General features: G+C 41.9%; 1 protein-coding gene across 2 annotated transcripts; it reads right to left on the reverse strand.

The window, feature by feature from the left end:
- Positions 1-5552: 5552 nt before the first annotated feature.
- On the reverse strand, positions 5553-15841 carry EloC (elongin C). 2 transcript variants are annotated; one of them, XM_070099544.1, is made up of 3 exons: positions 15693-15841; positions 10371-10598; positions 5553-6836 (listed from the first exon to the last, which is right to left on the reverse strand). In XM_070099544.1, the coding sequence occupies exons 2-3, from the start codon at positions 10580-10582 to the stop codon at positions 6695-6697; spliced, it is 354 nt and encodes a 117-aa protein (XP_069955645.1). In that variant the 5' UTR covers positions 10583-10598; positions 15693-15841; the 3' UTR covers positions 5553-6694. The 2 variants fall into 2 exon arrangements, with proteins under 2 accessions (XP_069955645.1, XP_069955644.1); XM_070099543.1 differs by having other exon boundaries at positions 15633-15777.
- Positions 15842-23559: the final 7718 nt, after the last annotated feature.

Below are 23559 nucleotides of genomic sequence, written 5' to 3' on the forward strand. Positions count from 1 at the left end.
ATCTCCACTTGTGCTAACTACATTTTTAGTTCCATTTACTCAGTATAATATGACAGAACCACTCAAATATTTTTAGTACAGAATATACCTTTTCTGAAGGGATGACTACTTATGGCTTAAATACAGGTACCATCTGACTTACGACCGAGCTTGGTTCCGACCAACCGGTCGTAAGTCAGAATGGACGTAAGTCGAACCTTACTACTGAATGTCAACATCACATTTTTTGTAATGACTTTATTTTATTGTTTTGTTTTGGTATTTCATTTTTTACTTTACTTTTTATGCTGTTAGTACTGTATTTTATACTGTAAGGTTTAGGATAAACACTGTGTACAACACAAACAGTTGTTTATTTCCCAGAAATTTGGCATACAAAACACAGTCATAAGTCGAGTGGTCGTACGTTGAGCAGGTCGTAAGTCGGATGGTAGGTGTATTCGTCTGACTCCATTTTGACCCTTCTGGATTTAGCACTTAGTTATGATTATTATAATAATAATCTGACTCTGTCTTTCTCATTGAGTACGAGGATTTTTTTCTTTTTTAACACGTGTAGTTATTGAGAAAATACCCTTTTCCTTGCCACATGACTTCTCTTGATAACTCCAGTGTCAGTTGTGTGTATATGCTCTTGGGTTTGAATTCAACAAAGTCAACATTTTAAATACTTGATACAAGAGCTTAGCCATAAAAAAAAATGCTGTACAACTAATCTTGGGAAGCTTCACTTCTTCAGGCATTTTTTATATACACTATTTAATTATGACCACCTGGATGTTATTTATTATTTTTTAGTAATACTCTAAGCTGCAGAAATTATTGGTAGATATAAGCACAGCACAAGTGCTGATGATGCAGAGTGAAAGCCTTGTAGGAATTGAACTTAATGGGATAAAGGCTTATAAAGTGAAATGTTGCATAAAATAGTTTACTTCCTATATGTTGTTTCAACTCTGCATTGCTGCATTTATTGCATTTAAGAAATTGTAAGGGATTGAGAGTCATCATAGAGCTTGGAAAAGTGGCTGAATTATTCATACAAGGTTTTTGGTGCTCATTAAGTGTCTGACATTTCAAAATATTTTGTATTAAAATGAATCTTTTTTTTGAGTGTTTCATGTGCTAATATGTATGTTTTTTTTTTTTTATATATATTTTGTGCAATAGACAATGATTCTGAAGCAAGTTCTTACTAATGTTGAACCTAGTCATATACACATCTGACTTTTCACCCAAACTAAAATTCCAAGGAATATAGCAACATCATGTTTATTATTTAGTGCAATTTATGTACATTTGAATTTCTTATTGAATTTGTAGTGATCATATATAAAATTTGGATTTTTTACAAGTAAATTTGATTTTTAATATATGTATTTATCATCAGTGAAATGGATTACATGTATTTAAAACCTTAAATGTTTTGTTTATTTCACTTATCCTTTTGTTTGCTCATAACTTAATGTGGGATTATTTAATAAGATACAGTGGTACCTCGGGATACGAACAGCTCAAAACTCGAACAATTATGTAAGTGTATTTATGTAGTGCTTTTGTAAGTGTATTTTTGGGGGTCTGAAACGGATTAATCTAATTTACATTATTCCTTATGGGAACAAATTCGTTTGGTATCGGCACTCGAGCAGCCTTCTGGGATGAAATAAGTGCGTATCCCGAGGTACCACTGTATTTTGATGGGAAGAGCATTACACTTCTGCATTTTAGATATTTGTAACTGTGAACAGTAATTTAAAAAAAACAATAAGACTTCATATTAGCCCCAGATGCTTACTAATCCAGGAGCCTAATACCTATGTATTAAAATAAAGTGCAAGGGCAGTAGATGTAAGAATTGGCCATGTGTGTACTTGCCCAATACTGACCCTGAACTCTCGACTTCAGAGGTACAGAAATGTGGGTCACTGGAACAGAAAAACTTGAGTACTGAAGAGCTAGTAATTTATTAATATTGGATTACCAGTCCCTTGTTACCACTCACTGTTATTGTTCAGAATCTAAGAAATAAGCATCCAAAATGCCAGGGGATGCCTTAAAGTCCGCCAATGTCAGATTAGGTTGTCAACACAACTGATAATTGTCACCAGCTACAATCTTTTCCCAAACTTTGAATTCAATATTTTGCTTTCACCTTTCTACTTGCCCTCAATATTATTACATTTTTTCACCTGACAGGCCTTCAATATTATTATAATGAATTTAAACTAAATCCATAAGGGTCATACAGCACTGGGGAGGGAAAGCTTCAGTGATGGACCACCTCTGGTCCTACACCTAAATGACAATGACCATTGACAGATGACACTGCTTCAATTACCTCTCGGTCTTCCCAGAAAAGACAGCCCGACACTCACCTCGCATGCTAAGTTTCAAAGTACTTGATGGACTAAGTTTTTCATTCTGTAACTGGCATCTCCCATTAACTATCTGATCATAGTATCAGCAAGGCACTCTTGTGCCATATTGATCAAAATATTTCATTTCATGCTTTTAAGTGTGGTGCATGCATTGTCATGGTGCAAAATGCTGGCCAGGCTCACAATCTTTTCCTTCTTACTTCCATAGACAATAATCTTGTCATGATTCAAACTCATTTCTCTTAATTCTTGCAGTGGTACCGTAGTTCTACCTCATACCGTTGTTCAACGCAATAGCTTTGCTATTAAAAAATTTGATTCGCCTCATCCCCTAGTTCTTTGTATATAATTTTGGTTGTGCCACATTTCCAGCAAAAACAAAGAAATTATTTTCTGCTGGGTGCCTGGTCATGTTGATGGTCAGGGCAATGAGTAGGCAGACTCTGCTGCAAGGTCAGCAGAGTCTGCCTGTTTCACATAGAGGTATTCTATTCTCAGACTATTTTGCTGTAATCTCTAACTGCATTCACACCCATAGGTCCAATATGACTCATAATAAATTATGTTCCAGCAAGCCAAGTTTAGGTTTCTGGCCTTCTTATCATCAGTGCCAAGGTTGGGAGACTATGCTCTCCCGTCTTTGCATCGGGCCCACCTGTCTTACTTATGGGTATCTGGTGGAGAGGTGCCCTGTTCCACTCTGAGAGAACTGTCAGGTTCCAATTTCAGTTTGCCATATTCTATTGGACTATCCTGTCTTTCAACAAGTATGCAGAATTTACCTCTGATGTCGTCACTGCTCTAACACCCTCCTTACTGATGGGCCCACCTTTGACACTGACTCCCTCTGACTTTTTGACAGCAACCAATTTATTACACAAACTTTGATACTTCCTTTAGCACTCCTCACAGCCCTTTCTAACTACCTCCATTATCCTCACCACCCCTAGCTACTCCCTGCTCCTTCCCTTCTCGCTGATGGACCCACCTTTCATCCGGACTCTCATTGACTTTTTGACAACAACTGACTTACTTCACAAACTCTGATACCTTCAGCCCTTTCTACCTCAATCTCTTGCTACGCTCTACCCCCGCACTATCCCCTGCCCCGCTGTTTTCTGTAACCTACTGATCATCCCCCCCCCTCCTGCCGCCCAATACCCTCGCTTCCTTCCCTACCCTGCAGCGCTGTATAGCCCTTGTGGCTTAGCGCTTCTTTTTGATTATAATAATAATAATAATAATAATACTCCCTGCTCCAGCAATACCCCCTGCCCTGCAGCAATGTATGACCTTAGTGGGTTTAAAACTCTGTTTTGATTATAATAATGTAATAATACAACTTGAGGCCTAATCTAACTTCCCTATGGTGTATAGAATACCTAGTGGGACTAATCAGAGCAAGTTGGCCAAGTAGTTAACACACTGGCCTACGCGTTTTAGGACTCGCTTGCCAAGAGTTCAAACCCCACCTGTTCCATTACTTTTTTACTTGTCATAATTGTTCTGGGTATCAGTGCTCTTATGTATAGTACACCAGTGACCTGTGTTTACCTATTTGAAAATACTCTGAAGGATGACATGCTTTTGCAGTGTACACCTCTAAATCCCCCATTATTATTATATAATCAAAACTAAGCACTAAACCCACCAGGGTTATATAGCCCTGTCTAAATCCCCCAAAGGTGTGGGGTATACAGCAGATTTTCCTGAAAGAATCCTAGGTCCTTTGCTTGTATCAGCCAACATTTTCACAGAAGAGTATATGCAGTTCTCACTACCATCATACACAATGCGACCATGTCTGCCTCATCATTCATAGTTATGGACTCTCAATTGTGATGTACAAGTAGATGAATCATTTCGCAAATGTCAGGTCAAGTAGGACCTGTCAAGCAATTACTGATCTGCCATGCCCTGGCCACATAAGGTATGTATGAAACTGTGTGAATATCCCGAGAGAGAACACCTGTGTTCTGGCTTCAGGGGAAAAGGGATGGAAGGTATTCAGGCTCAATTCAGGGAACTGGAGCAGATCCAATTCCCTAGATCAAGAGCTCCACACCAGCATCAAGGAACCTCCCTTGAGGGGGAATGACTGTGGTAGAGAAGCCTATCCCTTTGTGTAAAGCACACATGGTGTGCCCCCCATGGAGGGTGACCCCCCATCCTTGGAGTTCTGAGGGGTGCATGGAAGACCACATAAGCCCAAGAAAATAGCCAAGAGAGAATTCGGGGAAAGCTCTGGCTGGCGTGTAGAGCTTTGTAGAACCTGGGGCTGAGGACTGACAAGAGGGCAGTACCTGGTCGAGCGAGAAAGCCAGAGGCTCTGTTGGAGACTAGGCAGTGCTTGCTGGGAGCCATGTTCCTGCTGTGTGGGTCTTGGGTCCTGTGACCAGAGGTTGACAGCTCCTGAGGTGAACTATTCTACCTATTATACTGTAAGTTGTATTCACTTTTGTCAGCTAAATTATATTCCATCTCAATTTATGTACAATACTCATTTATCTTAATATCAAACACCTTTTCCCAAGCATATTATTGTACAAGAACTAAATATTTTATTATTAGGCAAGAGTGTAATGTAGTGAGGCAAGTGGGGGGTCTCCACTGGACTGCTCATTATCTGGTAAGGGCAGCTACTATCTTCCACCATGTATTCTCTCTCCCTCCCTACCCCTTTATTGTTACCTAATTCATCTCCCCCTAATTGACAATTTGTCCTTCATATACAGCTTTTGTGATGTTGCATTCTTACTAAATACAGTCTTTTTGTGGGGTCCTTAGACAAGCTGATGTTCTGGGCAATGAACAAGATATTCTTTTCTCTGACTTCTTCAGTGCTTTCCCAACTCTGAAACCACTAGCACAGCATCGAGTGGAACCACAAATTGCTTTCCATTAAACCACGTTTGAGATTCTAGCCATCTTCCCACGCTGTCAGATTTGGGAGACTGCACCCTCATACTAACACATCAAATAGACAAGAAGTCTCATTCATGGATACCATGTGAAATTGACCAGCACTGCTCTGCAAGAACAGTCAGGTCACACTATCCATCATGGGGATATTAATACTTCACATTAAGAGCCTCAAGGCCTTGCAGGGATTCAAGGTGGCAATTTACTTTGTTAGTTTAATAGAACAAGAGGAACATTTATCAATAAACAGAATTTTTCTTAAAGTTTAATACAGTATATAATCACAAGAAATGACTTCAAATTTTTATTAAACAAATTCTAACCAACGAGTGAAGTTGCGACAAATAATAAATTAGCAAGTTATTTTGGCAAAATGGATAGACAATTTTTTCCTAACCATGCAAACTATAAATTATATTATACTCTAGTTATGACATGATTAAGCAAATAGTCTTTAAACTAAAAAATAATATACATGAATTTTAAGTTACCTGTACATGCAAAAGTACCTGAACATTCTTAATACCTATCCTTGGCATCAACTTATTAAATGAATTTATATTTTTTGCTTAATCAGTGGACAGTGCTAAACCCATAGGGATTATACAGAAACTGGAGTAATAGAATGTAATACTATGAAAATAAGTATTCTTTCAATAAACATTTTAGCAAGGGTGCAATGTTCATTTATAATTCAATGGGCAATTATATGCCAAGTGATGGTTTGGTATGTACAGTATGAATTTAAGTTATTTTAAGTTGAGAAACTTGCATATTGCTGTTAGAGATGGGCAACAAAGGTACACTTAAAAAGGTTAGAATAATGTTAAATCACTTTAAGAATATAATTTGATGAGAACTTTGCTCCAAAGTATCCAAGTTCTACAATTTTAAGTTTAATAGCAGGCACAATGTTGCAGCATCAAGGTGACAAGAGTACTGTACTATCCTAGAAAAACTTAAATGAACGAGGATTTGTAGGATATACACAGCAGCACCATCTCTTCAAATATCAACAAAACCAAACATTCATTCAATATACACAACTCAGACATCTTAACCTTTATAAAGTGACACATCAGAAAGATTAATATTTCGAAGATGGATATTTCTAACAACCAATGCCTTAATACTTAAGTAGAAAAAGCTATTTATGTATAAATTTTGTTGTACACCTACCTATGACATCAAAATCATTTGAAGGTTGCTTATTCATCTGTATGAACTCTAACTATAACCGAGTATTTTTCTTTCTTCGATATTCCTTACTCTTTCTTAATTTATAAGTGTGGTGGATTTTGTATACCAATTATTTTGAACTGTGATTCCATAACTACCTCAAAACCATCTCACCAATTAATAACATTCCAGCTTACTGATCAATAATGACTTTTTCAGCAATCAAGGAAGTTAGCAGCCATGAGAAGCTCTAGAGCAATTTCCGGTGCAATGGGGAACTCTGGAATTTCTGTGGAGCTGTTAGTGTATCGCACCTTGTAGGTGAAGTACATGCACACTTTTTGAAGTACATGTGACCTGAAAAAAAAAAAAAGGTTTAATCCCATTAAGGCCTGGGTTTACAGGTACTGTTGTGAATCACACATTTAGTATATACAGTACAAATACTGTAAAATTATTTAATGTATTAACAAACATTCCATGCAAGTGTAAACAGTATAACCTCTAATGAATTTCATACTTAAAATACAAAATCTGTGGCAAGACACCATTCAGAAAAAAAAAAACTCAGTCCAGAACTATCAATTATTGTTGCAGTCATCTGGGTAAATTCTTTTTCAGATATAGTGGATATTCATTAAAGTCAAAAACTGACACTATTACGATTAAGGAAAAATATTCTCAATTTGGACTTAATGGACAACTGGTTTTAACCCTTAAACTGTGAACGATACATATATATGCAGGAGCCTGTTGCTTGCATGGCATATGCAAGCACAAATATTTGCAAGCCTCAAATTTACTGACAGTTGCTATCTTATGCCTCAGCTAAGCTGGGTGTCTTGCTACCTTGTTGTACCCAAAAAACAAAATGTTGGACCAGGCAGGTCCACACAATGCATCATAAAAAATGACTTAGCAGGTCATATAAATGATGTGTGACACACAACTTGGCATTTATGTGTTTTATTTATTTAGGCATCCTAATATGAAATTTAGTACAGTACATCTTAAATCTTATTAAAATTAAAAAATATAAAACCCATCAATTTCAAAACCTAGATACGTTGGAAAAAATAAGAACAGATTTGGAAACAGCATTTAGAATGGGTTCAGAAAAATGTATTAAATCTTTGATGACAAAATGAAGTTTAATTTTATTGACCAATGTTGCTGGCAATCTTAAATAGGACTACATATTAGGAAAAAAAAAAAAAAAAAAAAAAAGCAGGTGGAGTGGGCTACAAATTACAGTACGGACGGTACTATATTCAGGGATTTGGAGGTATTCAGTCTCCTAGCCATACTACCTCTACTATGTAACCAAAATTATGTTGGATACATAATGTTGTAAAAGTAAATGCTAGGGTGTTCGGGAAAGGGGTGGGATTAAATTATGGTGAATCAAATACAAAATGGGAGTTGACACAGTTACTTTTTGCTGATGATACTGTGCTTTTGGGAGATTCTAAAGAAAAGATGTAATTGTTAGTAGATGACTTTCAGAGGGTGTGTAAAGGTAGAAAGTTGAAAGTGAACATACATAAGAGTAAGGTGATGAGGGTATTAAACAATTTAGATAAAGAAAAATTGGATATCACATTGGAGAGAGGGAGTATGGAAGAAGTGAATATTTTCAGATATTTTGGAGTCGACTTGTCAGTAGAAGGGTTTATGAAAGATGGGGTTAACCATAGAATTGACAAAGTAAAAAAGGTGAGTGGTACATCAAGGTATCAGTGGAGACAAAAAACACTATACATGGAGGCAAAGAAGAGAATGTATGAAAGTACAGTGGTACCAAAGCTTATATGGGTGTGAAGCTTGGGTTGTAAATGCTGTGGCGAGGTGGTGGCTGGAGGCAGTGGAGATGTCGTGTCTAAGGGCAATCTTCATTCTTTCAACAAACCGGCTGTATCCCACCGAGGCAGGGTGGCCCAAAAAGAAAAACGAAAGTTTCTCTTTTTAAATTTAGTAATTTATACAGGAGAAGGGGTTACTAGCCCCTTGCTCCTGGCATTTTAGTCGCCTCTTACAACACGCATAGCTTACGGAGGAAGAATTCTGTTCCACTTCCCCATGGAGATAAGAGGAAATAAACAAGAACAAGAACTAGTAAGAAAATAGAAGAAAACCCAGAGGGGTGTGTGTATATATATATATATATATAAGCTTGTACATATATGTGTAGTGTGACCTAAGTGTAAGTAGAAGTAGCAAGACGTACCTGAAACCTTGCATGTTTATGAGACAGAAAAATGGACACCAGCAATCCTACCATCATGTAAAATAATTACAAGCTTTCGTTTTACACTCACTTGGCAGGATGGTAGTACCTCCCTGAGCGGCTGCTGTCTACCAACCTACTACCTAGGTCTAAGGGCAATGTGTGGTGTAAATATTATGCAGAGAATTCAAAGTGTGGAAATTAGGAGGAGGTGTGGAGTTACTAAAAGTATTAGTCAGAGGGCTGAAGAGGGGTTGTTGAGGTGGTTTGGTCTTTTAGAAAGAATGGAACAAAGTAGAATGACTTGGAGAGTGTATAAATCTGTAGGGGAAGGAAGACAGGGTAGGCGTCATCCTTGAAAAGGTTTGAGGAAGGGGGTAAAGAAGGTTTTGTGGGCGAGGGGCTTAGACTTAAAGCAAGCATGTGTGAGCATGTTAGATAAGAGTGAATGGAGACTAATGGTTTTTGGGAACTGATGAGCTGTTGCAGTGCGAGCAGGGTAATATTTTGTGAAGGAATTCAGGGAAACTGGTTAGCCAGACTTGAGTCCTGAAAATGGGACATACAATGCCTGCACTTTAAAGGAGGGGTTTGAGATATTGGCAGTTTGGAGGGATTTCTAAACTGTTGTATCTGAGTGCCTCTGCAAAGACAGTGATTATGTGAGTGATGGTGAAGGTGTTGCATGATAATGAAAGTATTTTTCTTTCTTTTTGGGTCGCCCTGCCTTGGTGGGAAACGGCTGACGTGTTAAAAAAAAAAATTGCTCGTGTTCTCCAATTACAGTTTACCTGGAGAGAGTTCCGGGGGTCAACGCCCCCGCGGCCCGGTCTGTGACCAGGCCTCCTGGTGGATCAGAGCCTGATCAACCAGGCTGTTACTGCTGGCTGCACGCAAACCAACATACGAGCCACAGCCTGGCTGATCAGGAACCGACTTTAGGTGCTTGTCCAGTGCCAGCTTGAAGACTGCCAGGGGTCTGTTGGTAATCCCCCTTATGTATGCTGGGAGGCAGTTGAACAGTCTCGGGCCCCTGACACTTATTGTATGGTCTCTTAATGTGCTAGTGACACCCCTGCTTTTCATTGGGGGGATGTTGCATCGTCTGCCAAGTCTTTTGCTTTCGTAGCGAGTGATTTTCGTGTGCAAGTTCGGTACTAGTCCCTCTAGGATTTTCCAGGTGTATATAATCATGTATCTCTCCCACCTGCGTTCCAGGGAATACAGGTTCAGGAACCTCAAGCGCTCCCAGTAATTGAGGTGTTTTATCTCCGTACTTAAACTTTCGAAAGACAAAGCCACTTAAATAACCTTTAAAGCTATCTAACCACACTTGGTCTGGTGGTGACCTGAATCACCAAGGACACAATAGTATAGTGAAAAAAAAAAAACACCCTTATGACTAAGTACATTAATGAAAGCCAAAGTAATGTGGTAAAATATGAAAAACTAAGGTTGCTTTACTGTTCTGAGAGATTAAATTAATGAGGACCATTAGGCAAAGTTAGGCTAACAAATCTACAAGGTGATACACAGCACAAGAATATGTGAGAGTGGATACTGGTGTGATTTACTGTGTGGAGTAGGTTGAATGGACTAAATCAGTAACAGTAAGAACTTCTGTACTGTCTTGACTCTAGGAGATGCTGAAACTGAATACATACGGTATTTCCCTGAAGTTGACCTCATTAGTTTCATTTTCCGCAAACTGTCCTGGGCCAGAGAGCATGGCCTTGATGGTGCCCGAGGTGAGTGCATGATCTCTCTTTACTATGAACTCGTGACCATCAGAAGATATTAACTTGACATACATGGCATCTGGACCCTCACAGCCCCCATACACTCTCTCCTCATCTTTGTTCTCGTCCCCCATCATCCACAATAACCTGGAACTAAATGTCTATGATTAATATCATTTATGTTAAGTGTTTAATTAATTCATATTAAGATCAAAAAATTACAAAAATATTAGCTACCCAACCAACTCAATATTTATTTGTTAAATATGGATATCTTAAAATATAAGCACTGGAAAACATACACAGAGGGAGAACACGAGTTAGTCCCCTCTACTGGAAGCTTTCCCTACAAATATAGGTAGAAAGGTGCAGAATTAGAGGGAAATATGATTGAACAAAAGCTTTAATAAATAGTGCTGAAACCATATAATCAAAACGAGTTACGACAACAGATTTCAGTTAAAGAAATTTAGAATTACAAAGGATATAGGAAAGCACTGGTCTGAGAATAGAATTATAAATGACTGGAATAAACTACGAAGTAGCTTCATTGAAGAGTATTTCAAATAGCTTTAAAAGTAGATAGGACAGGTACAAAGTCAAACTTAATGTCCAAGGACTGCAGCGTTGTGATTCAGCACTGGGATTACATCTTTGTACATTCTTTGGAAAGTGCTACCGTGAAGCAGCAGCGCTACCGTGAAGCAGCAGCACTACCGTGAAGCAGCAGCACTACCGTGAAGCAGCAGCGCTACCGTGAAGCAGCAGCGCTACCGTGAAGCAGCAGCACTACCGTGAAGCAGCAGCGCTACAGTGAAGCAGCAGCGCTACCGTGAAGCAGCAGCACTACAGTGAAGCAGCAGTGCTACAGTGAAGCAGCAGCACTACAGTGAAGCAGCAGCGCTACAGTGAAGCAGCAGCGCTACAGTGAAGCAGCAGCGCTACAGTGAAGCAGCAGCGCTACAGTGAAGCAGCAGCGCTACAGTGAAGCAGCAGCGCTACAGTGAAGCAGCAGCGCTACAGTGAAGCAGCAGCATTACAGTGAAGCAGCAGCGCTACAGTGAAGCAGCAACAGCACTACCGTGAAGCAGCAGCACTACCGTGAAGCAGCCGCACTACCGTGAAGCAGCAGCACTACCGTGAAGCAGCAGCACTACCGTGAAGCAGCAGCACTACCGTGAAGCAGCAGCGCTACCGTGAAGCAGCAGCGCTACCGTGAAGCAGCAGCGCTACCGTGAAGCAGCAGCGCTACCGTGAAGCAGCAGCGCTACCGTGAAGCAGCAGCACTGGGATTACATCTTTGTACATTCTTTGGAAAGTGCTACCGTGAAGCAGCAGCACTACCGTGAAGCAGCAGCACTACCGTGAAGCAGCAGCGCTACCGTGAAGCAGCAGCGCTACCGTGAAGCAGCAGCGCTACCGTGAAGCAGCAGCGCTACCGTGAAGCAGCAGCGCTACCGTGAAGCAGCAGCGCTACCGTGAAGCAGCAGCGCTACCGTGAAGCAGCAGCGCTACCGTGAAGCAGCAGCGCTACAGTGAAGCAGCAGCGCTACAGTGAAGCAGCAGCACTACCGTGAAGCAGCAGCACTACCGTGAAGCAGCAGCGCTACCGTGAAGCAGCAGCGCTACCGTGAAGCAGCAGCGCTACCGTGAAGCAGCAGTGCTACCGTGAAGCAGCAGTGCTACCGTGAAGCAGCAGCGCTACCGTGAAGCAGCAGCACTACCGTGAAGCAGCAGCGCTACCGTGAAGCAGCAGCGCTACCGTGAAGCAGCAGCGCTACCGTGAAGCAGCAGCACTACCGTGAAGCAGCAGCACTACCGTGAAGCAGCAGCACTACCGTGAAGCAGCAGCACTACCGTGAAGCAGTTTGGCTGGTAGCACACTTGCCTCACACTGAGTGTCCAGGTTCAATCCCCGGCACGGGTGGAAACATTGGGCATGTTACCTTATATATGCTACCACTGTTCACCTAGCAGTACATAGGTACCTGGATGTTAGTCGACTGTTGTGGATCACATCCTGGGGGACGAGATTAAAGCACCACCGACTTCCTTCTATTATCCTTGCTAGCTAACTCTCCCTACCCTGGGTTATCCTGGCTAGCTAACTCTCCCTACCCTGGGTTATCCTGGCTAACTCTCCCTACCCTGGGTTATCCTGGCTAGCTAACTCTCCCTACCCTGGGTTATCCTGGCTAGCTAACTCTCCCTACCCTGGGTTATCCTGGCTAGCTAACTCTCCCTACCCTGGGTTATCCTGGCTAGCTAACTCTCCCTACCCTGGGTTATCCTGGCTAGCTAACTCTCCCTACCCTGGGTTATCCTGGCTAGCTAACTCTCCCTACCCTGGGTTATCCAGGCTAGCTAACTCTCCCTACCCTGGGTTATCCAGGCTAGCTAACTCTCCCTACCCTGGGTTATCCAGGCTAGCTAACTCTCCCTACCCTGGGTTATCCAGGCTAGCTAACTCTCCCTACCCTGGGTTATCCAGGCTAGCTAACTCTCCCTACCCTGGGTTATCCAGGCTAGCTAACTCTCCCTACCCTGGGTTATCCAGGCTAGCTAACTCTCCCTACCCTGGGTTATCCAGGCTAGCTAACTCTCCCTACCCTGGGTTATCCTGGCTAGCTAACTCTCCCTACCCTGGGTTATCCTGGCTAGCTAACTCTCCCTACCCTGGGTTATCCTGGCTAGCTAACTCTCCCTACCCTGGGTTATCCTGGCTAGCTAACTCTCCCTACCCTGGGTTATCCTGGCTAGCTAACTCTCCCTACCCTGGGTTATCCTGGCTAGCTAACTCTCCCTACCCTGGGTTATCCTGGCTAGCTAACTCTCCCTACCCTGGGTTATCCTGGCTAGCTAACTCTCCCTACCCTGGGTTATCCTGGCTAGCTAACTCTCCCTACCCTGGGTTATCCTGGCTAGCTAACTCTCCCTACCCTGGGTTATCCTGGCTAGCTAACTCTCCCTACCCTGGGTTATCCTGGCTAGCTAACTCTCCCTACCCTGGGTTATCCTGGCTAGCTAACTCTCCCTACCCTGGGTTATCCTGGCTAGCTAACTCTCCCTACCCTGGGTTATCCTGGCTAGCTAACTCTCCCTACCCTGGGTTATCCTGGCTAGCTAACTCTCCCTACCCTGGGTTATCCTGGCTAGCTAACTCTCCCTACCCTGGGTTATCCTGGCTAGCTAACTCTCCCTACCCTGGGTTATCCTGGCTAGCTAACTCTCCCTACCCTGGGTTATCCTGGCTAGCTAACTCTCCCTACCCTGGGTTATCCAGGCTAGCTAACTCTCCCTACCCTGGGTTATCCAGGCTAGCTAACTCTCCCTACCCTGGGTTATCCAGGCTAGCTAACTCTCCCTACCCTGGGTTATCCAGGCTAGCTAACTCTCCCTACCCTGGGTTATCCAGGCTAGCTAACTCTCCCTACCCTGGGTTATCCAGGCTAGCTAACTCTCCCTACCCTGGGTTATCCAGGCTAGCTAACTCTCCCTACCCTGGGTTATCCAGGCTAGCTAACTCTCCCTACCCTGGGTTATCCAGGCTAGCTAACTCTCCCTACCCTGGGTTATCCAGGCTAGCTAACTCTCCCTACCCTGGGTTATCCAGGCTAGCTAACTCTCCCTACCCTGGGTTATCCAGGCTAGCTAACTCTCCCTACCCTGGGTTATCCAGGCTAGCTAACTCTCCCTACCCTGGGTTATCCTGGCTAGCTAACTCTCCCTACCCTGGGTTATCCTGGCTAGCTAACTCTCCCTACCCTGGGTTATCCTGGCTAGCTAACTCTCCCTACCCTGGGTTATCCTGGCTAGCTAACTCTCCCTACCCTGGGTTATCCTGGCTAGCTAACTCTCCCTACCCTGGGTTATCCTGGCTAGCTAACTCTCCCTACCCTGGGTTATCCTGGCTAGCTAACTCTCCCTACCCTGGGTTATCCTGGCTAGCTAACTCTCCCTACCCTGGGTTATCCTGGCTAGCTAACTCTCCCTACCCTGGGTTATCCTGGCTAGCTAACTCTCCCTACCCTGGGTTATCCTGGCTAGCTAACTCTCCCTACCCTGGGTTATCCTGGCTAGCTAACTCTCCCTACCCTGGGTTATCCTGGCTAGCTAACTCTCCCTACCCTGGGTTATCCTGGCTAGCTAACTCTCCCTACCCTGGGTTATCCTGGCTAGCTAACTCTCCCTACCCTGGGTTATCCTGGCTAGCTAACTCTTCCTACCCCAGGTTATCCTGGCTAGCTAACCCCTACCCCAGGTTATCCTGGCTAGCTAACTCTCCCTACCCTGGGTTATCCTGGCTAGCTAACTCTCCCTACCCTGGGTTATCCTGGCTAGCTAACTCCCTACCCCGGGTTATCCTGGCTAGCTAACTCTCCCTACCCTGGGTTATCCTGGCTAACTAACTCTTCCTACCCCGGGTTATCCTGGTTAGCTAACCCCCTACCCAGGGTTATCCTGGCTAGCTAACTCTCCCTACCCTGGGTTATCCTGGTTTGCTAACTCTCCCTACCCTGGGTTATCCTGGCTAGCTAACTCTCCCTACCCTGGGTTATCCTGGCTAGCTAACTCCCTACCCCGGGTTATCCTGGCTAACTAACTCCCTACCCTGGGTTATCCTGGCTTGCTAACTCTCCCTACCCTGGGTTATCCTGGCTAGTTAACTCTCCCTACCCCGGGTTATCCTGGCTAGCTAACTCTCCCTACCCCGGGTTATCCTGGCTAGCTAACTCTCCCTACCCAGGGTTATCCTGGCTAGCTAACTCCCTACCCCGGGTTATCCTGGTTAACTAACTCCCTACCCCGGGTTATCCTGGTTAACTAACTCCCTGCCCCGGGTTATCCTGGTTAACTAACTCCCTACCCCGGGTTATTCTGGTTAACTAACTCCCTACCCCGGGTTATCCTAGCTAGCTAATTCCCTACTCCGGGTTATCCTAGCTAGCTAACTCCCTACCCCGGGTTATCCTGGTTAACTAACTCCCTACCCCGGGTTATCCTAGCTAGCTAACTCCCTACTCCGGGTTATCCTAGCTAGCTAACTTCCTACCCCGGGTTATCCTGGTTAACTAACTCCCTACCCCGGGTTATCCTAGCTAACTCCCTACCCCGGGTTATCCTAGCTAGCTAACTCCCTACCCCGGGTTAACTATACCAGCAAATCCTCTCTTATCTTATGACTACCGTGGAGGAGGAGGAGGAGCAGCAGCAGCACACATGTGGAGGGGAGAGGATAAGACTCACCAGTCAGCAGTAAGTCAGTTAACACATGTAAACAGCCTCACCCAGACCACCAGTCTCACCAGTCACGCTTAAAACCCTCTCTTATAATCCGAACCCTTTTACTGACACTTAGAATCCTTTTAATAAGACTTGGAATCCTTCTATTAAGACTTGGAACTCTTATAAATACGATTTTAACCCTTCTGATAACGCTTAAAACTATTTCAGTAAGGCTTGAAACTCTTCTACTGAGACTTGGAACTTATATAAATAGGCTTTAAAACTTTGTTAACACTTAAAAGCTTCTTAATAAGACTTGAAATCTTTCTACCGAGATTTTTAATTCATACAAATAGACTTAAAACCCTTTTGTTAAGACTTAAAACCGTTCCAGTGAAGCTTAAGCTGTACACACAGAGAATTCCACCCTCTCTATATATAAGCTTCATGAACCACACTTAAATATATTGCAAAACAATGAACTAAACTAATTTAATTGAAAAATAGTAACATAAACAAATACTTTTAAAAATAAAACATTATTTAAAGTGTTAAAAGATTTGTTAATAAGTAAAACATGTGCAACACCTGGGGATCTTTATTATCAATAAATTTAAATTATATTAACAATATATATGTTATAATAATCGTAATATTAGTGCAAATACTACAAAAATGATGTCACATTTGCAGTCTATAAATATCTGAAATTTTAATACCCCTCAGGGAAGGTTCCTTGATGTTGGTGAGGGGCTCTTGATTTAGGGAATTGGATCTGTACTCCAGTTCCCCGAATTAAGCCTGAATGCCTTCCACATCCGCCCCGGTGCTGTATAATCCTACGGGTTTAGCGCTTCCCCTTGATTATAATAATAATAATAATGAAATTTTAATATCTGTATCAACATGTGTTTCACTGCTTGATCTTGGATGATACTACAAGTGTTTGTTATAATACCTGTTGTCACTGTCAATACCTGATACTCTTCATATCCATTATAGTTCACACTTGTTGTCAGTTTACACCTGCTGTGAACAGTAGCAGTAGGTGTGAACAGTGACAACAGGTGTGAACAGTGACAACAGGTGTAAAGTGATAACAGGTGTAAACAGTGACAACAGGTGTAAACTGACAACAGGTGTAAACAGTGACAACAGGTGTAAACTGACAACAGGTGTAAACAGTGACATCAGGTGTAAAGTGACAACAGGTGTAAACAGTGACAACAGGTGTAAACTGACAACAGGTGTAAACAGTGACAACAGGTGTAAACAGTGATAACATTTAAACTGACAACAGGTGTAAAACCTGTTGTCACTGTTTACACCTGTTATCACTTCACACCTGAGTGTTCACACCTGACAGTGTTCTCACCTGTCAGTATTCACACCTGTCAGTATTCACACCTGTCAGTGTTCACACCTGTCAGTGTTCACACCTGACAGTTAACACCTGTCAGTATTCACACCTGTCAGTGTTCACACCTGACAGTATTCACACCTGACAGTATTCACACCTGTTTACCTGGAGTTTACCTGGAGAGAGTTCCGGGGGTCAACGCCCCCGCGGCCCGGTCTGAGACCAGGCCTCCTGGTGGATCAGAGCCTGATCAACCAGGCTGTTGCCGCTGGCTGCACGCAAACCAACATACGAGCCACAGCCCGGCTGATCCGGAACTGACTTTAGGTGCTTGTTCAGTGCCAGCTTGAAGACTGCCAGGGGTCTGTTGGTAATCCCCCTTATGTGTGCTGGGAGGCAGTTGAACAGTCTCGGGCCCCTGACACTTATTGTATGGTCTCTTAACGTGCTAGTGACACCCCTGCTTTTCATTGGGGGGATGGTGCATCGTCTGCCAAGTCTTTTGCTTTCGTAATGAGTGATTTTCGTGTGCAAGTTCGGTACTAGTCCCTCTAGGATTTTCCAGGTGTATATAATCATGTATCTCTCCCTCCTGCGTTCCAGGGAATACAGGTTTAGGAACCTCAAGCGCTCCCAATAATTGAGGTGTTTTATCTCCGTTATGCGCGCCGTGAAAGTTTTCTGTACATTTTCTAGGTCGGCAATTTCACCTGCCTTGAAAGGTGCTGTTAGTGTGCAGCAATATTCCAGCCTAGATAGAACAAGTGACCTGAAGAGTGTCATCATGGGCTTGGCCTCCCTAGTTTTGAAGGTTCTCATTATCCATCCTGTCAGTGTTCACACCTGACAGTGTTCACACCTGACAGTGTTCACACCTGTCAGTATTCACACCTGACTGTTCACACCTGACAGTGGTATAAACCTTGGTAATAAATACCGACAAGTTGGTTTAGAAAGACACGTAAGCAAACACTATAACATATTTATTAGAAAACGTTTCGGTCCTGGGACCTTGATCACTTCTAACATACAGAGGTAGAAAGACATTATATATATAGGCGGAGAGTGAGGTGTGACGCACGTGACCTGAGGAATGTCATAAGAACATAAGAATGGAGGAACACTGTAGAATGCCTACTGGCCCATGCGAGGCAGGTCCTTATCAAAACAACCTCTACCTATGATGAGGACGGGTAGACGATGAAATCATGTGACTCCTGTGTTTTTGGGTTGGTGCTGCTTAAGTATCATGTATGCCAATGTTTTTGAAATTTTGTAGTTTCCAGTGTTGCGTTCTATAGTGTCGGTGACGGCGATTAGTGAGGCTTCTAGGCACCGTCGGCGTCTGAGGTCTGGTTCAGTGAGAACGAGTTGTGCCTCGTTCCAGTTCATCAAATGTCCCGTGGAGTCTCTGTGGAGGACAGGCGTACCTTACATCATCTCTGTTAGAGGCATTTCGACGCTCATTCAGGCGGACTGCAAGATCTCTGCCTGTCTCGCCTAGTGTTCACACCTGACAGTGTTAACACCTGACAGTTAACACCTGACAGTGTTCACACCTGACAGTATTCACACCTGTCAGTATTCACACCTGTCAGTATTCACACCTGACAGTATTCACACCTGACAGTGTTCACACCTGACAGTTAACACCTGTCAGTGTTCACACCTGACAGTATTCACACTTGACTCTTCACACCTGACAGTGTTAACACCTGTCAGTATTCACACCTGACAGTGTTCACACCTGCCAGTGTTCACACCTGACAGTGTTAACACCTGACTGTTCACACCTGACAGTGTTAACACCTGTCAGTATTCACACCTGACAATGTTCACACCTGACTGTTCATTAAGACACTTGTTCTCTCTGGACTGCAGTATTGCTGCCCACTGTCAGTCCTTGTTAAGATGGCAGACCTAGAGAGAATCTTCACTCCATGGTTGTATAAATTCAGTCAAAAACTCAAATTACTGGAAATTTTTGAGGTCTCTTAACCTGTACTCTTTGGAATCCAAATGAAAAAGATACATAATATCATAATTTATACCTGAGAAATCCTAGAGAAATGGTGCTGAATCTGCACACAGAAATAACTTCGTATGAAAGTAAGAGGCTTACCAGTGCTAAATTCCTCCAGTGAAAAGCAAGGGTAAGAATAAGTAAGTTTATTAAGGTATACATAAGTAAGTTTATTCAGGTATACATAAGTAAGTTTATTTAGGAATACACAAATACAGTTACATAGATTATCATACATAACAGTATATGTGTAGGCAACCTGGGATAACACAGTCAAAGTGATTTATTTCCATTGGGGTCCTTTTAATACATTATTATACTATAAAGGATATAATATCTTATTATACTATAAAGGATATATACTAGAAATAAGGTAAAAAGAGTTATTTGCATTTATATGTGTATTAGCTAAAAAAAATAAAAAATCATTCTCCTCCCTGTTGCTACATTCATCAGACACCTTTTGGCACTCTTCATGAACTGGCTCATGCTATGACTGGCTTTGACATGTGCAGGCAATCTGTTCCATTCCTTTATTGCTGTACAATAAAAGGTGAGATAGAAAGGGCTGAAGATTTTTCAGTAGCCTTCCGTCATACATATGGGGAATTACCAACAGGCCCCTGGCTATCTTCAAGACGGAACCTGATGAGCTCTTAAAGTTAATTTATGATCAGCCATTCTGTGGTTCATATGTGCAGCCATCAGTAACAGCCTGGTTGATCAAGCCCTGATCCACCAAGAGACCTGGTGTAGGACTGAGCCATGGAAACATAGATCCCCAAAACATCCTGTAGGTGCATTCATCAAGTGCCATGTGACATCCTTGAGAGAAGGATGTAAGGATTGCATTATATTTACATATTTTTTTATCCTGGGTTATAAATTCATCCCAGGAGTCTTTCTCAGCTACAGTAGCTTGCTTAGTTTTTTTTTTTTTTTTTTTGTTATTCATGTACATTTTGCGCTAGAGTTATGCTTATGTTATGTTGCTTGTGTTACAGCACAGCTTATGCTGGAAAATTTAAAAAACATGATGCAGACATCCTTGTGATTGCAAAAGTTTTAATTATTATTATTATTATATTTCGGGTGAAATACTAAACCCTTAGGGGTCATACAATGACTTGGGAATGGGAGGTAATCAGATCTGATCTGAAGAGAAGGTACCATGAAATCTTTGGATGAATAGCCTTTCACCATCACCAAAGCATTTTCCTTGAATGATCTTGTCCAGGATATGACTTCCAGCAGGTCAGGAATTTTCTTACACCTTTGCACTGTGTGCAGGACTTATCCTCTTGCAGGTTTTTTGTTTTTAGCACATTTACATAGCAATTTTTCCCAGGATGTGCTCAACAGTTCAAATTCAAAGTTTATTCTCTATAAGGATTACAATGCTGAGTTTACAGAATTTGGTTATTGTGTGGTTTACATGTGGTAAAATAATAATTACAGTGTACCACTAGAACACCTAGCATGGCTAACACAGTTGGCTAACACACATGTACCTATTTTTATTGCAAGATAGGTAAAGTGTAGAGGAATTTGCTCATACATTTCACCAGCCTGAGGATAAAACTCCAGATCTTTTCTTAAAAGGAAATGCAACCAGTGGCTCATCCACTCTACACATGGAGACAAGCAAAAGCTATGCGGAAGGCAGGAGAGTAAATTAAATTAAATCTAGATATTCCTCACTCAACAAAAATATTTTTCCTGAGACAATATAATTGATAGAAAAGTTTACATCAATTATAGGCTTGGAAGTACTAGTTGTCATTACCTCGTGCATGAAAATCATCCTGTGTAGTAAGGCATGGAAACCATCCTACATGGGTGTGACAGAAAAACTGATGTATATCAGGAAAATCATTCAGTTATCAAATTTGACAGTAAAGCCATTCTTTGATGGAGTATGACTGGAAACTAATCCCGTGTGGAGTATGAGAGGAAAACTATCTTCAATGATGGAGTATGAGAGGAAAACTATCCTCAGTGATGGAGTATGAGAGGAAAACTATCCTCAGTGATGGAGTATGAGAGGAAAAGTATCCTCATTGATGAAGTATTACCTGGAGAGAGTTCTGGGGGTCAACGCCCTCGCGGCCCGGTCTGTGACCAGGCCTCCTGGTGGATCAGAGCCTGATCAACCAGGCTGTTACTGCTGGCTGCACGCAAACCAACGTACGAGCCACAGCCCAGCTGATCAGGAACCGAGGAAAACTATCCTCAGTGATGGAGTATGAGAGGAAAACCATCCTCAGTGATGGAGAATGAGAGGAAAACTCTCAGTGATGGAGTATGAGAGGAAAACTATCCTCATTGATGAAGTGTGAGAGGAAAACTATCCTCAGTGATGGAGTATGAGAGGAAAACTATCCTCAGTGATGGAGTATGAGAGGAAAACTATCCTCAGTGATGGAGTATGAGAGGAAAACTATCCTCAGTGATGGAGTATGAGAGGAAAACTATCCTCAGTGATGGAGTATGAGAGAAATATCCTTAGTGATGGAGTATGAGAGGAAAACCGCTGTATAATCCTACGGGTTTAGCGCTTCCCCATTATTATAATAATAATAATAATCATGAGAGGAAAACTATCCTCAGTGATGGAATATGAGAGGAAAACTAAATTGTATAATGAAGTGTGACAGGATTATTACATTCTTGGGTAAGCACTAAACCTGTAGTCATACAGCACCTGAAGAATGGAAAATAACCATGTTTGCTCTGAGAAAAAAGCAACTCAATTTCCTTGAACCAAGAACCCTTCACAAACTTCTGACCAAATGAAGTTCATTAGATACCCCATTCAAGACTGGGTCAGCAAGTGTTGAAATTATGGACTGTGCCGGGGTGACAGTTTCTCAGGCAGTCCATAAATTGGTTGGTTAATTAGATTTAAAGTCTATTGACCATAATTATTATTATTATTATAATCCAAACTAAGTGCTAAACCATCAGGGTCATTGACCATACGAAGATCATTTAGGATGTACATAACCATACCAAAAATACTTTAATTTTCCCTAAAATATGGAATAAAATAAACTCCATATTGCACATATCTTATTTATCTAAACTCTCAGCATATATATGTAAGAGATGTATACCTTTGTGTATATAACTGTCTACAGTATATGGACATCATTATAGTATTTTATGCATGGGAAAGCACTAATTATTATTATAATCATGGGGGAGAGCTAAACCCGTAGGATTATACAGCGCCTGTGTGTGTGTTGGGGGGGTTATGGAAAGTATTCAGGCTTAATTCAGAGAGCTGGAGCACAGACCCAATTCCCTAGATCAGGAGCCCCTTACCACCGTCAGGAAACCTCCCTTGAGGGGAAAGAAAGCACTAAATCAATAGGAATTATACTAGCCCTAATGAATGAAAGGTAATTAGACTTGAACAGGTAATTATATTCATTGGAATGTTCTAATTATAATTATTATAATCAAAACAAAGTGCTAGACCCACAAAGGTCATACAGCACTGCAGGAAGGTGCCAAACCCAGGGAATAATAGTAACTGAAGAATCTGAGGCACTGGAACTACCAAGGGACTGATTCCAGTAAAGCTGTTGATTCAAGGAACTGGACTTAATTTCCATTCTTGGATGGAACCAGAATGCTTTCCATACCCCAGTGCTTAATGATCCCCTATGGCTTAACACTTGCCCCGAATTAAAATAAATATCCTGTGACTTGGTTGACAGCTCACATATTGAGTGTTCATGGAAATGTTGGTCATGCTTCTATACACCTTCTGTCCCTGTTGTGGGTTGAGCTCAGGTAGGGTAACAACTCTTAGCCTGTAAAAATTGATGTGTAAACAAAAATTCACTGGCATCAAAGCATTCCTACTTTGAAGAAGTGATTACTCAGACTGAACCCTGCAGTAGCATGAAGCCACTTTTTGGCTCATGGACAGCCCAGCCCATTGTAATACTCAAATCATCCTCTAGTGGTATGATATAACAGTAGTTATTAATGTGGCTTTTGTTCTGGATGGAGAGAATGGCTCTAACTTGGGTGCTTGTCTTAAAACTTAGCAACCTTTCCCATAAGAAAATATATGCATTTAAGGAAATGGGAATTTCCCTAGAAGTAAAAAACTTTTATGAAAAAATGTCCCTGCCATTCAAGCCTAAAGGCTGCTAAATTTTTAGACAAAAACCCAGGGCAAGAGATGCATTCTCCATCCAGGATGAAAGCTGCTTTGCTGATTTCTAGTGACCATCCAACATAGGCATCCTCTTACCAACCACCAGAGAGAACTGGAGTCCAAAACACCATAACATCCAAGAGCACAGTGATACAACCTTTAATAATATTGCAGTTTTATATAAAAACAATCAAGATTTAAATGGTATGTATAACACTAAATTAGGATTAGAATAAGAACAAAATAAAATAAGATTTTATTGCAAACAAAATATGGAATATTGATAATGGACAAGTGAAAAAAAATAATGATGATGATAGTGAAGCAGAAA

The sequence above is a fragment of the Cherax quadricarinatus genome, chromosome 68 (assembly GCF_038502225.1).
Source record: "Cherax quadricarinatus isolate ZL_2023a chromosome 68, ASM3850222v1, whole genome shotgun sequence".
Lineage (NCBI taxonomy): Eukaryota > Metazoa > Arthropoda > Malacostraca > Decapoda > Parastacidae > Cherax > Cherax quadricarinatus.